Source organism: Phallusia mammillata, chromosome 1, assembly GCF_965637545.1.
Source record: "Phallusia mammillata chromosome 1, kaPhaMamm4.hap1.1, whole genome shotgun sequence".
Classification (NCBI taxonomy): domain Eukaryota; kingdom Metazoa; phylum Chordata; class Ascidiacea; order Phlebobranchia; family Ascidiidae; genus Phallusia; species Phallusia mammillata.
Window position 1 is genome coordinate 24,469,655 of NC_137252.1, and position 17,949 is coordinate 24,487,603.

General features: G+C 38.3%; 1 protein-coding gene across 2 annotated transcripts; it reads right to left on the reverse strand.

Moving 5' to 3' along the window:
* Positions 1–6,632: 6,632 nt before the first annotated feature.
* LOC145232332 (SMAD family member 7-like) lies at positions 6,633–15,466 on the reverse strand. Of its 2 annotated transcripts, none has more exons than XM_080096938.1 (4): positions 14,928–15,466; positions 14,537–14,590; positions 13,894–13,944; positions 6,633–7,827 (listed from the first exon to the last, which is right to left on the reverse strand). In XM_080096938.1, the coding sequence occupies exons 1-4, from the start codon at positions 15,274–15,276 to the stop codon at positions 7,265–7,267; spliced, it is 1,017 nt and encodes a 338-aa protein (XP_079953064.1). In that variant the 5' UTR covers positions 15,277–15,466; the 3' UTR covers positions 6,633–7,264. The 2 variants fall into 2 exon arrangements, with proteins under 2 accessions (XP_079953064.1, XP_079953056.1); XM_080096930.1 differs by having other exon boundaries at positions 6,633–7,830; positions 14,928–15,464.
* Positions 15,467–17,949: the final 2,483 nt, after the last annotated feature.

A 17,949-nucleotide genomic window follows, 5' to 3' on the forward strand; every position in this document is an offset into this window, starting at 1 on the left:
TTTAAGATGTCTCTCAAATTGAAATTGTAAATGAGTGTTAGTGTAACTCTCATGTTTTTGCGTTTTAAATGTTATTTGCAATGTGGGCAGTATCAACACGTTGAAAAATTATGAGCAAGTGTGTCCTGCTGCCTGCTCTAGGCATGTTTCGTGGCTCGGCTCCTGCGCATTTGTTTCTCGAAGATTGGTTTAGAACGTGTTGGGCCAAACGCAGGTTTTTTAAAGCTTGAGCAGTAATACAGACATTTTGCTGCTTATCATGTGATTGTCTTGACATGATGAACCTACGTCCTACAACCCCTACAAAAGAAAGGTACGTTGATCTATTGTTAGGTTTGTTTCTTCCATAAATATTGATACAATAGACAGCACAGCAGTTGGTTTACTAGTTGTGCTTCGTGTGTAAATTGCTGTCTGTGCCAAATCGGGCTATAAACCATAACTTTATTGGCGTTTGGTGGCGATGGAGAACCTAAAAGTCCTATTTTAGAGGGCTTCAATCGACAGACCTTCTTTTCATGTCCTGTCTTTAAATAAAGTTCCGTCAGTTGCATAGCAACGCTGATAGTCCAAAAATACACGGGATTGAAAAATACGCAAAAAATAATTATTCAACCGTTTCCTGAAAAAAAAGAAACCATTTGTCAGTCTATTTTTTGTATTTTACTGTGTAAAATTCAATTAATAGTCCTGCCTGGCGGTGTTTTAGATTTTTGTTACTATAGTTTTGCCAATAAACAACGAAATAATTGTCAACGGAAAACGATGGTTCTTAGATAGTTAACGTAATTTATGTTTTGAGTTAATATACTTGTTTCCACAGTTTTGTGTCGTGAGCACATGACCAAAACGTTTAAAGCAACAGCGCGCGTCTTTCCCTTTCTACCTGCAATCGTTCAGCTCTAAACCAACCTATCAGCAAACATTTGGTGCCGTGTCCGGATTTGTTGTCGAAAACTAGGATTTTTGTTATGATTTAGATGCAATGTTAACTTAAAATCTGTTTCTCCTTGCTTCAGTTCGTGTCAGGTCAACTGCGTAACCGACTGAGTATGTTAGCTAGGCGCCAATCTCATGCCTAGTGATTATCTTGCGGTTTGGTTCCTAGTTCTTTGGCTTTGTTTCTCTTCATAATCTTGTCTGCCTACGCAAACCTGATTTTATATCTTATTTGCATTTTTCGGCAAAATTTTACTCCCATGTTGGGATCAATTGTCGTGCATCAAGTCAACTTAAATCCTCATTTTGTTACTGTTTTATTTAAATTTGTTTGATTTGACTTTTTGTATTATTTGTTATTTGTCTATTTTTAATGATCAGTCTTTTTGTGGTTAAATAACATTTTATAAGATTATCGTTTCTTTGTAAAAGCACATGTGATCAAAACAGGTCCTAATAGAGGTCATTATAAAATGTAAATCACCGTTTTTTTAATCCGAAACGACAGACAAACAAGGAACGTGTTAGACTGATCTTTACACGGAGGTATTTCGTCACACCTTGGGTATTAGGCCCAAAATAAAACTCCTTAGTCTTCGCGTGCCGAGTCGGTGGAAAACTTAAATCTTCGTGTTAGATGCGGTTGCCATCTAATGTCGCGGCCTTCATTCGACAAGTACAACGTCTCACGGCTGTGACGTCACAAATCGACACTTCAGGCCGAATTTGGGAGTATTTGCCAAAAAAATATGTTGGTTACATATGTTTATGCAACATGATGGTTGCCTACTATAACGATGCATGAAAGTTTTATCCATGTTTTTTCAGAAAAACTTTACAATAATTTTCAATTCACTTTTAAAGCGCATCAAGCTGAAAATAATATTAATAGTATAGCCACGGTCAGGTTAAGGCCATTAATTGCTTTCAATCATACTATACTAAAGGCTCGTCTTTGCTCTTGTTTCTTATATACGTCTGTGAGTTTTTTGTAATGTTTAGACAAAGCAACAATGTTTTTTGATTATGTTATAATTTAAAAAAACGGTTTACATTAAATTGTTTGTCTTTCGTACTTATAAAGTTTAGCAACATAGTCTATATACGAAGTATTAGGGCTTTTACATGCATACTTGTTTATTTTCTTTACGTAGGCAACAAATTTTAATTGATATCGCTACTGGAAATTACCCGATTTGCTAATACTTTTAATCTTCGAAGACTGAATCTGTAACCATAGCACGAGATTACAGAACGTATTTGTAAGCAGATTTCGACATACACTTCCCGGAACACGTATTACTATTTGTGGCGATTTTTGTTGTTAGGTCGTTCAATGATATGCAATGTAAGTAAATCAGCAATAGGTGCATATAGCCGTTTTGTTAATTTCGAACAAGTTTATAACTCATAATAAGTACAAAAAATATTTGGTCGCTGTAAACACTATGGAGGCCTACGTTAATAAACCAGCTTTTATTGTGGTGGTTAGCTACATCAAACCCCAAAAAAATTATGACCAACACTCTTCTTGCATTGCTGTTTCAGACATAAAATTGAGTGCTTGTTTGCATTTATTTCCGCCTCCCAATAAAACTGCCGTTTTATCAACACAGACGAATATTACAATAGATATGGCCACATTGCACTTACGCAACAGTGTTAAAATAGTTAGGATACACTATTGTGAATGTATGTTAAATATATTGCATTATGGTGAGTTTAAAAGCAATGTGAGTGCGGCCCTACGATAACAAAATACGACTTGCGGAAAAGTGCTACACCTGAAAGATTTTTGTGAATTTTGTCCATTTTTTGTGTAATACAATAAATCGTCAGGTACTATGGGGAACAGAAGGTACTATGGGGGGAGCAAAAAGTTACGAACAGAACTGCGATAAGGTTTGCTGCATTAAGACAAGCATCGCATTTTATCCAAACTCATCTTTTCAGAGACGAGAAAAATTAGTGGTCGTAAATTTTTAAGTTGGCAGCAAATCATGGGATAAAGTTGAGTGCCTCTAAGTGCGCGTTGCGCGAAATGAATTTGCAATTTTCGGTGTGTTCAGTGCAGAATAAAACGTGTGTACCAAAAAGCATTTAAACTCACAAAAAATACGCAAAATATACAGTTTTCATTTGTTAAATCCCTCAAACTTTTGCAACCAAGCGGTGCCAGACGCTACCAATTTAATGTCACAGACAATCACATTCACAACATAAGTCAATCTTGTGTTAAATTAAACTGTCGATTGATCCAATGTTGGAGCCAAACCTGAAACCAGACAGAGACAGTGTTCTTGTCTCCTTTTTGTATTGTGACGTCATAACCGACCCAGCGTCGCCGCTCTGTGATACTGTAATGCCAATTGTTGCGTCACGTAAAGTTTAATAACGCTCTTGAGAGGATTTAAGGTCAGGTTGGCTGCCTTCTATGTTTATGCTAGTGAAATGCATTTGCCGAGGACTGCGTTGCGATTATTCGTCGTTATCTGCACAAAATTGTTGGATTTCATGCACCTACATGCAAATACGCCAAGATTAGGAGTTTATATTTTAATACAAAGTCACCAACTTTTAAATACCGAAACGATATCATTTAAACCAAATTGCAACACTTTGGACAGGTCGACTACGAAGTTGTTGAAAAGATGATCAACCTATGTATATTTAGGGGGTTTCATAAAAGTCATTGCGTTTTCAGGTTGTCTTTCACATATAGGGCACCGTCCATAAATTTGTAAAACAACCACCGAAGACTTAAAAATGAAATGACTTTAAAACAAAAGCCTAATAAAGTTATTTTTCAAAAATAATGAACTGTCGTATTTGTAAAGAAAGGAATAAATACGTGTGTAAAACAACCACCGAAGTTAGTATTTGTTCCTTTACAAATGCGACAGTTTATTATTTTTGAAAAATAACTTTATTAGGCTTTTGTTATAAAGTCATTTTAAAGTCTTCGGTGGTTGTTTTCCAAATTTATTGAAAGTGCCCTATATGTTAGCCTCAATATGTACGTTACTTTCGATCAGACGTGGTAAATGGCCGTCAGCACAAAAAATCAGGCTTTTTTCAAATTCATCTTTAAAAACGCGACTAACTTTCTTGCACAAGATTGCGCCATTTGGCAACATGTTGGAGCCACCCGACTCAAGATTTGGTGCCAATCCTCACTTAATCGCTAAATGTTTAAATTTTGTCTCGACGTTTGGCCGCCTATGTCGCCACTAATCACTGTATACAGGCCATTATTAATTACATTGTTGCCTTGTGGTCAGAATTTGACCCGAATTAGCCCTTGTGTTATCTCATGGCAAGGCATGAACATGAATAACCCCTATTGAGCTGTGTTGTAAGTGTGTATATTTCGAGCAAAAGAAGGAATGTCAACAGCGATTGTTAGGTGTTGGAAATTTGAGATCGTGTTTAAATAATTGGCGGTCTGCACTTTGTTTCTACAGTAACGCAAAGTATTGGCTGGTTACGTGTGTAACTTGGGCTCATTAATGTAGTAGGAAATACTGCTTTATCTACACACACGCTGGTACACTTTGACAACAATATGGAAACATACATGGTAAACAAAACAATGATTTACCGCAGCATAACACAGCTTCTCTTAGAAAGTATTGATTGTGGCGCCAAGTCATTAGACACCATGAGCTGTGCGCAATTGTCCGTTGATTGCAAACCATTGAGACTGACGCCGTTTGCATTGACTTGCAGAAAGTGGTATAAGTAGATTCGAAAGTGACCTAATGGTTGTGTTGACTTTATTTCAATCATTTCTAGAATGCGAATATTTTTTAATGGGGATTTTTGCTTCCACCAAATTTGATGTCAAAGTAAAGAAATCCATGTTCCGTAAATACATGCCTAACACCCCCGTGCTTCTATTTGCATAAAACATTTTGTATGTGGGCTATGTAGGCTTTAATTGGGCTTAAAAAGTGGGTAATCTGTTTTCCCAAATATTAATTCCTCAGAACGTTTTCCGGTTTTATGTAATTGTTTTCTCAGTTACTAAGTTCGTTTTTATGTATATGCGCTGTCAAGCTTTCTTGTCGAAATATTCTATGTTTACTATGTTATTACGTCTGGTGAAATTGGTGCAAACTTGTGGTTCAAAACTGAATTTGAAATATTCTTATTAATTTTTTTCATTCTGTTGTGTTCCCCACGTCCAAAGGATTAGAACGTTTGTTTTTCAATCAAAGTTTACGAACGCAAAGTATGTGGAGTTTAAACTAGAATTTCAATCAAAAAATGTTGCTCAACAGATGCCCTAATATCAACAACTGAGAATTTTCGTTCCGTTAACCAGCGAAAATAACAACTCCAAAATGTCGTTCGCTGGTATCAGCTCATAATCCTATCGGCGACGCGCGGAGAGACCAAAGCATTTTAAACCAGGCATTTCAATCATTAAAATCTATCCTGTATGCGACCGCGCTCTGTCTTACACTCTATTTGACTCAGTAATCTCTCGTGTAAGCCTCAGCGGTTTGTGTTAATCCCTCCACGGTAAAAACAGCTCAATTTGTCCAAGACGAGAGGCTAAAGTCGAAATTGTTCGCATTTTCAGACGATTTTGTTGCCGAAAATGTCATATTTTGTTACCGCCCTGTTGTGTGCGACCTGTGTCACCAAACGTGCCGCAACAACCTGTTTTACAATGTTAAGCCCATGTAAAAACCTTATTAAACCATTTTTATTTCAACAAACCCCAACTCTGAGCAACGGTTTATAGTTCCTGTATCAGTCTTATTACTTATTGCTTGTGACCCTCGTTTGATGTTCAACAGTTTGCACCAAAAAAAGTTGGGTTTTAAACTTTTATTGTTGCCGCCCCTTTTTACTAACTTGGTAGACTGGCAATATTAGAAAACACAAGACCACGTATTTGCTTTCAGAAGAAAGTTTGTTTGCTAGGCTGGTCTATTTAAATATAAATGCGAATTTCCGTTCAATAAACCATAAAGAAATTAGGTATATGTTACATGCTCACAAACAAATTCATTTGATCCTTTTTTCATAAACTAACTTACTTTACTTTACCAGTACACAATAGCTTCTTTAAATTAAATTTCGGCAGTTTAAAAAACCTACTCCATTTACTACCGTATGCTTTGACCGCGGGTCACGTGCAATAAAAGTTCTCATAAATCTGACTAGTTTTTTTAATAAACCACTTTAGGGTGCACTTTTGAATTTTACAATCGTCTCGGTCTTGTAAAACGGCGACAAAGCAATTCGTTTGCTCTATTGGGGAAAATGGGATTCGATGCAATGTTGTATCGATTGTACTTCACTTTTTTTTCAAAACAGTCCACTTTTTGGCAAATTTGTTGTTGGTTGATGGTTGCGATGGATTTATTTAGTGTGAAACGGCTTTAAATACTTTTCTTTAAGATAGTTTGTCTTTGGTTATCGTTGCTATTGCTTTTATTGTGTATGTTGCCTGTTGGTAGTTTTTTTCCTAAAGTTGAATTCCTGTGTTTTTTGCTGACAAACATGGTGTTTTTGTTGAGCTAACCTTTGTTTTAAGCTTTTCGTCCAATCAACGAGGTCCAACATTATTTACATAAATTCTTTATCTTCACTTTGGCTTGTATAAGGTCAATGAAATTAAAGTGGTGTTCTGCACTTCGAACTGCCAACTAGGGCGTTATTTAAACTTAAACAGTAAATTCTTTAGTTGTCTGTATATTTTATTCGCAACTCTGCTGGCAAAACGCATGAAGAAAAACAGAAAAATAAGAGGAAGTTTAAATGAAAAAAATGCTTCGTTCTAATATGAAAGGAACTGTAGAAAATCGCGCCATAAACCAAACTGTATGTGGGTAAATATTATGAAATAATGCAACCAAACTGAGATAGGTTTGATTCAAATCAATGATGTTGTACAATAAGTTAAACATGCACTATGATACTGTAGCGTTCAAAAAGGTTGGTTTTATTTCGTAAACGTCAAAACCAGTGCCAATTTTATACACAAAAAGATGATGTAAGAACCGTTTACCAAGCTTTAGTTGGAGAGAATGCCTCTAAGATTCTAATGGGCAGTTTTAGTTAAAACAATAATTAACCACTGGCTTAACGTTTACCAACTTCTTATATTTGAGTTGATCATGAAGTTAATTGAAAAAGTTTTTGGACATTGACAAACTCTACAATTATAAGACGGCAAGTTTCCACGAGATTTAACAAAACATCAACAACAAGACAAAACATTCAAGAAAACACGCTTTTAGCGTAACAGCGAAACTATACGTTGTTGCGAAAAATAAACGAACAAAATATGTGTAACGTCACATTCTAGCTACGTGTTAAATAGCACTTCAAGCCAACACTCGCACGTTGTGATACACTGCCGACGATACGATTCGCCACCCCAACCTTTTACAAAACTAATGCGAATCGAACAACCGTCGTAACGGCCGCGACGTCGCGTGTCGCTTGCCCGTTGTCGCTTAACGCGTGTCGCGAACTCAAAGTTGTACACCTTGGCGCAATGATCCGGATGAAGTTTATGCACCAAGGGCGTGCGCGTGTCCAAGGGTTCTAGGATCGGAGAATGGATGAAAACCGCGTATTCGCTTCTGTTGTACAACCAAACATCGTCATTGGTTTCGTCCAACGCAAGCGTAATTCCCGTTCCGATGCATTTTCGTACTTTGTTGGATTCACTGTTGGTTTGCGAAACAGCTGAGAGGCAGAAACCCTCGCCTTTGGGCAGGCGGTCAAAGATGTTCACGTAGAAATGATTGACTGGAAAGAGGCGACTGACACGGTTCCGCCGTTCCCAATAAGCCAGGGAACACCAGTGCTTGGAACGACTGCGCGTCATTACGGGGTAGGGTGAACGTGGGGACGGGATGATTTCTTCTGTAACAAAAAAGGACATTAAGTATTCTGCTAGAGGTATTATGGATTAAATTTTGATGATAAAACCTAAATAAAGGAACATGTGTTACCGACACTTTTTAAACTGTATCTGCGAGACATTTTTATCCCGCTAACCCCGAGTTGCAAACGGGCCTGAAATTGTAGCCCAAACCCGGCCCGAACCCGAAAGTACAAGCCCAAACCCGAATTGTTTTAAACACAATAGACAATTGGTCTTGAACAGGGTGTTTTATGACTATTTAACATTAGGTCAGGTCCCGCAATTGACTACTTAGCTCGGTAAATTTATTGAAAAAATATTGACAAAGTGTGAGGTCAGGCCCAAATCAAGCCTTTTTTTGAAAAAAACAAGGCCAAACAACGACGATGCTGCGCTAACCACTTTGTCGTTTTCGTTTTTTCACACTAAACCGACATTGGTAACGAACGAAATTTACAACCCTTTTACCCGAATCACAACTAAGCGGGAAGGCTCATGACAGCCATTCAAGCGTTGTTCCTCCGATTGAGGATAAAGTTACAAACAATCACATAAAGCCGGAAACAATGTATTCCGCCACCAAACAGTTTTAACTCCACTTTTTCTCAACATCACACAAAATTGTTTTGTTTGCAATACACATACTGATAAATATGACTCAATAGAAATGCAATTAAACAATCCACCAGACAATAATATCCAAATATTTGATCTAAACACACGTGTTTTGTATTTTACACATCAACCATGAATTACCTACTGTAAGATTCTTACTATGATACCCACTTAAAGAGATCTTTTACCAAGGCGTTCCACTGTTTTCGGTTTTTGCTTGGGATTTTTTATTTTTGCTTTTTTATGGCTTAACAATGCTTAATTTGACAACATTTTCGCCAAAATCGACAAGGTAACAGCTCAGAAAATCGCCGCATATTTAATGACCTAAATTCTTTTTTGCCACATGTATTATGCTAAAAAACACAATTGTATTTGAAAGTGCTATGTCAATTTGGTCTAAAATAGTATCAAGGTCTCTTACGGTTGATATACGAAGCTTGGCAACGACCCGTTACAAGTGTTTAATACGTGACCATCATTCTGTCGGTAACCTCGTTCTTGACACAAACAACGCCTAAGCAAACTATACACCCGGATCGAGACAACTCAACAACCCAGAGTAGTGACTCAGCAAAAAATGCTATTTGCGTGTAAAACGTAAATTTGCCAAAACGTGCTGCTATTTAGCTTGTGCGAGATAGTATCCGAGGCTTAGACACCTCTGGGCCACAGAACCGACAATTACGGTCGGGCTCATGTCATAGGCGAAGTGACAAGTTCACGAAATTAAACTACAGTGAAAATGTTGAGATTTATACCAAGATTATATCTTAACGTCATCATAAAAGGCAGGTTATGTAGTTAAATAGAATGTGACTATTATTATCTTGGTCAATTTATATGTAACATTTAGGCCTAAAAGATGTTTCGTGCAATGGCAACATTTTTTTATGTCTTCATGTTAACACACATGTTTTAACAGCTAACAAAATTGCCGTTTTATTTAAACATTTAACTGTGCTTCCCATTAATTTGATATTTTGCCTTGCCGGATTTTACTTTAAAACATGCGACGCGAGGGTTTCGCCTTTGCCCGTCTGTTTGCCACAAAAGAAGAATGCCAACCATTCTGTTTCCCTTGTTGTCAAACACAGGCGCATTATTTCGTCACACGGGACGCACTTTTGTGTCTCTCTGCCGCGCCGTTCAAACAAAAAAACAACTGCCAAGCAAAGAGACTAGCCGACACGCGCTGCTGACCACGAGCGGTTACCTGAGCACGCGAGGGAGTGAAATCCGGTGCGGTAAGAGCCACGGCCAGCGAAGATAGTCACGCAAGAAAGAACAGCATGCTCGAAGCCGGGCGTTTTAAAACAAACATATTTGGCTGAAATAAGCTTTCTGGGCTTCACGCAGCTCCGCTTTTTGGCCCACTTCTTCCCGTGCGCGCTGCTTGCCGAGGTGAGGAGATTTGCTAAGAAAACTTACTGCCTACCGACAACCTTACAACGGGGTTGGCGTCGAAAATCCGCAAATGCAGAGGCACTGGTATTTAACGTGGAACTCTGGTTGGTATGTTAACTGTGAAAACTGCAGAACTTTTCAAAATGAACTAACGACTTAACCAAACCCAGAAATTTGAAGCAAAACTATGTCTAAAAGCGGTCGTCGTTTTTCAAACGCTATCATTAAAGTAGTTTGTTCGATGCTCAAAAACTCATAATTATGTCTAATTGGGTTTCACACCTACCAGAGACATCAAGAAAATTCAGTGTGAAAAACCACTAAATCTGTCGCTATATTTTATTTGTTTTATCAAAACAAATGCATTTCGCTATAAAAAGCATCATCAGTGTCTAAAAACAAAATAAAAAGCGGGATAAAAGCAAAAAATACAAACAACACCCAACCCCAGAATAACCGCAAAAAGTCTACCAGAGACATGTTTTAATGTAATACAAGCGCTAGATATTGAAGTTCGAAGCAGAGGACCAATACAATTCAGGCAATGACTGTGACACGAAAATCTCTTGTACTTCTCATCTCATTTGCAACATAAAGGAAAAAAACAAAAAAGACAAATATTGTTTTAATACCAACACAACAACAACTTTCATTTGACACATAATTAGACAGATGTTTATTTTTGCGAGCTAAAGCTGCTTTTGGAACGACGTTTTACTATTTTACACTAAAATTTCTAAAACAAATCATTTGCAACAAAAAACGCATTGTCGTCTAAAGATTAACACAGTTACATGTAGACACAGTTGGTTGCACAAGGCTCGTTCGGAAACCCGCATGAAACCAAAACCTATTAATACGCGACGTTGCCCGTGTTAACACACCTCAAGGTGCTTAAGTCTATTCTATCGACCACAATTACAGCAATTGACGCCGACTGCCAGCAGTTCACATACTTAGCGTTAATTACGATAGTCAGGGCGAACCGGTGAGTCGCCAACTCCAGGTCAGATTGCGGACACACTATGTATAATTATTAATTAATTCCAAGTCGGAATTCGGCAAAGGTTGTAAGGCCGATATTGAGGGGGCGTGTTGTGTTGTTGCATATTAAGGTTATAAGGCTGATATTGAAGGGGACGTTCTGTTGATGCATTTTGGTCGATAAATAATGTCGCTGTCAATGTTTTGTTGTATTTTTAGTCTTCCGTTACATGTGTATGCCAGAAAGTAATGATTTTAGATCAAAGAAACAAACGCTCCTGACATATTTCGATCACAATTACGGAGTGTTGCGACCTGGTTTCGACCCAGTTGCATAAATTATTGTTTTTCATTCGATCGAAAATCGAAGTATAATTAGATAATTTAAATCAAGAGTAGACGACGTGGCACCTTACGTAGATACACGACAACTTGCTGAACTAAACCTGCACCAATCGCGCTAAAATAGAGGGGTGCAACTTTGGAGCAAAAAGTGCGAGCGTACAGTTTTTGCCACAAGTTAAAAACCAGCGTGTACCGGGCAAGCCATTTTACTGGGTACGGTACAACCCACGTTTTATCCGGTGCTACAACATCACCAAGAAATCGTCGCTAAACACACAAAACACGTCACCGCCACGACGATGGCAAACTATTTCGCGTATCAATATGTGGAAAATAAGAAGAGCCTTTTGTTTACCGGCATTCTTTACCGCAAATAAACCGATGCGCTATTAAGATGGCTGATCATTCGCTGCTGTGAAAGTTCCAAACCAGTTTTTCTGTGTGTTCGACCTTATATGAATGAAGTCTTGTAGGATAACAACCCATGCAGTGTGATTAAAATGAGTGATATGCTTTGCGCTACCGCTTGCTTTAAATTACACGGATAAAACACGATTTGCTGTTCAAGCATTTGAAAATGTTGGTAAACCACGTGGCTGTTTTATAAGTTTTAACTTCCGTTCGTTATTACCTTGGTTTTACTTTGTAATTCTAAAATTTGCGTGCTTTACATTTGGCACAAACAAATGTATTTCCCCCCTGCCCTGTGTACCACAAAGGACCGATCCACATTGCAAAGGTTGTCTGTTTATCAACTATGACGTCACAAACATAAGTCACACGCACTTTCATTGTTGCTTACATCAAGGATCGTGGTCAGACAGCCATCAGTGCTCGGTGCCACCAAAACAACGCGTAAGCATCGATGGCGCCCACCGGGAGCACGTGAAGTCTCGTCAGCCATTTATGTTCGGCGCCTAGGTATGAGCTTTTAATTAACCCGCGGAGACTGACTAATCCAGCGAAGCATCGGCTCCGAAACATGACAAAATGTCAAGTTTTTACATCGCACAGGCGCCAAGGAGTTCAACGCGTGTAGTTATTATCTCCAGCCGATCTGTAGTGTTCAGTTGTAGCTTTGGCGTCCAATTGGGTCATGGTGAATTTTAATTGAGCCTCGGCGTCTCCAATTGAATAAGAAACAATCCTCTACTTGGCGCAACGCTTGGTGCCAGTCGAAAGTGTAACTAACTATTTTTAGCCATTCCTGCGTGTGAATTTGATAGCACCACTTGGGACACCTATCACATCATCCGCGTAAAACTAGTTATTCCGCGAGCTTTAACGGTGGGCCTGTTTTAGGCACTGGGGTGCAAACTTTAAAGAGATAGTTTTTTATGTTTACAAGGGAAGCTGCGGCACACTGCGTTAAACGAAGCTCAATTCGACTCTTCCTGCTAAAGTGCAAAATTGTGCATTTCAAGTGCGGGACATGGAAAACGACCTAAACCCAAAGAATGTCAGGATCGTCCAAAGCAAATCACATGAAAGCCGCGATCGTCGTTGGCAATGCGGTTTGGTTTTGTGCTAAGCTCATAAACCGCTCAGACATGTGGTTGAAATCGCTAATAATCACCAAACGCGGAATGACATAAAATTAGTGGAATTAAGAGTAACAAATTCATCGGAATGGGAAACAAATAATGCAACCTTTGATAAAGTTATTTCGTCTGATTTGTCAGCACTAATACTCAGTACATTAACTTATTAAAAAAACGTTTTGTATGCTTACTTTAACAGAAAGTAAATTAGAAAGGCTCTCATGTATACTCTTAAACCTAAACAACATTAACCAAGGAACAATGTTAATCACTTATCACAGACACTAATTATACAAGACATTGGCATTAATTAGTGCTTTACATCTCTAAACTAACAAAACAAATCAATCTGAATCAATCACATTCTGGCCAATAAAGGCCACAACCATTTGGCTCACAAGATTTTCCCACAATGAAATTCACCACACATGTAAACACCTAAAGTGTTTTAAGTTGCTGTAGCCTGGATTACAGGGTAATTATGCAGTGAACAATTTGTAACAACTGCTTCCTAATTTTGGAGCTAAAACATCCTGTATTGACCTTATGGCCTTTATAACAAGTATATATGGCAATATGGGTGATACAAAAGTAATTGCTTGCCTTAAAAGTGCCCTTTCCTAATACTATGAAGAAATACTCGACTATTTTATGTGCAACTGCATTTAATACTCAAATTAATTAATAATGTTTTTTACCAAATACAAAATTTAATCACAGAAAAGATTTTTAACAAGAATATACCAACAAATGCCAGAAGCTAATTTGCAAATGCGGGTAATTAGAAATTTTTCTTGACCATTTTTAACTTTTCTGCAGAAACACTGTCACATGCAGTCAAAACTAATTTTCCACTTTGATCTAGCAGTTGGCACAGTGTCATGTGGACGCAAAAAAATACATCTCTTTCTTATTAAATTTGGGGTCTTAAAATTGATAGTTGGGTGGTGCCAATTTATAAGAGTAAAATGGCTTAAACACTTGACCCTATAATTTTATGTTTTAATCCCATTAAAACACATGTTAAGTTAATAGTGAAATGAATGTAACCATCTTACCTATTTTTCTTAAATTATTTATTAATATTTGTTAAATTTTCTTTTTGCACACACTCTTAGTAAATTTTGACACACAGATTGGGGCTTTTAAATTTAAGCATTTAATAATTACCTTGAAAGCACATGGAACCAGTTTCAGTCTCAGAGCACATACTTTCATCACCTATAAAAATACCATATACATTTACAATATTTTTAAAAACTCTACATGAGAAACAGATAAATAATATGACACATAACATTGTGTTCAACATATTTTGTTAAACACAAAAAACAGTAACACACTTTTGCCTGAAAAAAAGTTCTATTGCACACAAAACAAATCTTTACATTACATCACTAAACTGAATGCCTTTGTTTGTAGGTGGTCTGCAATTAACATATCACAGGTTTAATGAACCACTCCAACTGTTCATATTTTAATGCTAGTATAAATTTTGTTTGCAACCTCTAGTGTGCCATCATCAACAAACATAAGTGTGCTGACATAAAATACAGAATTTTATTGGGTTCAAAAATTTTGGTGCTCTTAATTTAAAAGCCTATACTGTCAAACACCAGACTTGTTTATGGTGATATAATTGCCGCTGCATGCCCCTACATATTTGCCATGTTCTATTTTATTACTAGGTTAGTACAACATTCCTTTAAAGCAGGGAAAAGCCTCCGAAGGGAAACAGAAATTCAGGTAGGGAATAAATATGGTCGAACCAGGCCGAATACTTTTATGTAAGCAATAAAATTTTCAATTTTACCTTGACATGCTTCGTTGGGGAAGTTGAATAAATCAAGCGAGGTAAATGGAATATCTGAAAATATTATTTACATTAGTTCGGTTGGTGCTTAAATCGTTCTTCAAACAAGTTTGACTGCCATTGAAAAAAAATACAGTTTGCCGCAGTGTTTGTCCTCAATGTTTAACTGCAGAAAAGCATAAAAAGTTAGAGATGTCATATGCGGTTGTTTCCTTTGTACACATGGCCAAAATTACCCATAAAAATCTGATAAACTGATGGTCATATAGTGCTGAATTAAAAAGAGAATATTTCAGGTTAAACACCAACATCACAAATCAAACAATAAAAGAAACTGTTTTGGAGTGTTTTAACACACACACAAAAGAAACTAGAAATATTTTGAACTCACCAATAAACAATGTATAATGAAAAGGATTGAGGCATATGGTGTTTGATGATTTACAAAAAGGCATTTTCTTAACAGAAGAAGTATTTTGCAGCTCTGACCATCTGTAGGCTTTACATATGGCCATCGCTAAATCCACTGTCCCTTTCCCCCCTAATTTGGTGGGTAAATCTATACAAGGGATACAACTGCCGTCTCTTGAATCCAATGCAAGATTCAGATTATCCAACTGCTGTTGCTCAAAGTTGGCAAGAAGATTGTGGACAGTTGTTGTGGTTTGATCGTCTTCTTTGGTTACAATTCGACTTTTTAATTTATGTTTCAGTTGTCGTTTTCGGAATATGGTCAACATGACATGGCTGCCGGTAGCATCGATGTTTTCCTCACTGGTAGCCAGTTTGGAGACTTTTGCCGGCACTGCAGTTCATCTTACGAACATTCCACAAATATGTTCGTTTTGGGCTTGGCACCAAAAAGCAGAGAAATACTACAGCATTTGACCTAAATGTGGCATCTACAAATAAGGTGAAAAAATGAGAAATTAAAAATGAGAATATGATTTGCCCTGTATGATATTGGTACTGTGAAACTTATTGTCTAAAATCAGACACTTTCATTGGTTGTTTGCAAAATTATGCTATAGTTGATCATGGTAGGTTTTAACATCACTTTAATGTTTCAAAACAGTGTAAATCAGATTACATATTTACAAAGTTTCAAGCTTATAATTGCCTGAACTATATTTTAGACAAAATCATCCCCCATGCAAACTTGACCATTATACAAAACAAGAACGTTTTTGCTCAATTCTATATAGAAACGTAAAACATAAACGTAGTGCAAAGCATCAATTGTCAACAAACCGCCTATAACCGCAAATCTATGTCTCTCATTCTGTAGCAACAAAACTTTCAAGAATCCTTTTTCTTTCATCCGAATCGTGTTTCTGCTTTGCAAAGACAAGCCTTTTTACCAAACGACGAATGCAATGCGTCCGGTGTGTTAACAAAGGCAACACGCGCATGTCAGTTAACGCCGCGGCAAACGTTAAACAAACCTTTGTATTAGTAAACGCTTTTGGATTACGACTGCTTCTTCAAATGAAGTGCGAATCTATGCATGATTTTAACACCTTAGACTTACTAATTAATCGCTGTGTAATTCTAATGCACTGAACGTGCGAAGTCGTTTACCTGGTTTGCCTGCACTGTGTTGTAACTATCCCGTCGCCATTTCGTGCCTATTGCTCAGTATAGAATAACAAACATATGCGCGGTCAATTTCAACCTGCAACTTCACTATTCTTTACCTGTTCTAAAAACACTAACCGTAATCAATACAAACAACTTGAGCTTGAAACAATTCACCACAAATGAACATCAGCTTTATATGAACCCAAGCAGCGATAAAACGACGCCCGTTTTCCGGCTAAAGTCCCGTTGAAATAGTGCGGTGGGGTAAAAGGACGACAGCGCGGCACCCCTCCGCACCGCGCGTTTTTCATGTTGCCCACCGCTCTCTTATTGTCTAGACTGCGCGGCGCTCGCTACGCACAACACCATATCGCGTATCTGGCTCTTCTATTTTACTCCCTCCGCTGGCCGTCGCCGCTAGGAATTGCCGCACACACACACACACGACGCGTGCACTGTGCATTGTCCATTATGAATGACAATTGCGATGTCCTGGACAAGCAGCGCCGCGCGCAACGTTGTCCTGAGTGGCCCCAAGTGGCAGGCGGCCACCCGGAAGTGCCCCACGGGGCGTGAGAATTATGACGTGACCCGCTTTTGGGGGACCCTTACTACATTAAGTGACTGTATTGAATTGTGAAGCATACCTGTTAATTCGTTAAACTGAGTCCTTGTTTTCGGCTATTGTTTGGCAGATTTTTTTACAAGTCATTGGTTATTTGTCGCGAATAATGTTTAAAATACATGTTATCATTCAAATTCTTATGTTAGCTGTCGTTTTGAATCAAATTCGTGAAATGTTTAGGTTTATGCAGGTTTTCGTGAAAAAATTATAAATCTGCATTGACATTTTTTAGACGCCACAGTTGTGTATTACCATCACAGGCAATGTTTTCAAGTGTTCCTTGCCCCTTGCGAAACGTCGTTTCAAATCGGTCCAGATTGTTTTAAGTTAAGTTGCGTGGGATATACGGTTGTGACCGTTTTTTATCCACTTTTAAAATTTGTTTTCAAAAGTTAGTGAATTGTTCTTTCGGTGCATATGTTGTGAATGGTTCGATGTGCTAATATTGGAAAGCTGTTTCGAACTTTCAACAGTTAAGACGTGTATTGGAATTTGATGGCTCAGGTGCAGGCGACAGCCATTTTAAAAAGAAAAATTGAATTACGTTTGTCTCAAAAACCGTTTCGGGCACAGTATCGACTCTTCAGTAATCATCTTGTCAGTATTGTCAACTTGAAATGTCGTGCGAATGGCGTGAGGCCATAATCCCACAACAGACTGGGCCTGAACGTATCTGAGGCGTCGCACTGCGGTGTGTAATTGCCCACGAACAACGGTCATTATTTTCTTGACACCAGCCCCGAGGTTTTGACCTTTTGCTACCAGCAATCTTGTAATGTTTACAGCTTGCTGCAAGCGGCAAGGAATTATTCAAAACGCTGACCAGTTGTAACCTTTTCCGGGCCGGACTTGCACGACGCCGCTGCGGCCCACTGATTACCTTTTTCCCGCCGCCGTGTCGCCGCTCACTGTGACGTAAGCGTGTACCTGGGCGCGTTTGCGGGCCCTTGGCGCCGAGTGAGGTCCAACCAGACCGCATGGTCGGCACAGAGAAAACAGCGTGTTTAAATCACTAGCGATGATTGTGGTGACAGAACGATGCTATTCAGAGCAGGCAAACAGCGTTTCAATGATCAATGGAACAGTACAAAGCCAAATACAACATCGCGCTTTCTCCTATTTGATTGTGAACGACGGCGGCTGCGGTAATGACGCTAAATCGACCGCGAATTTTTCACCCTCTGAAAGGGATTGAAGACGTATCTAG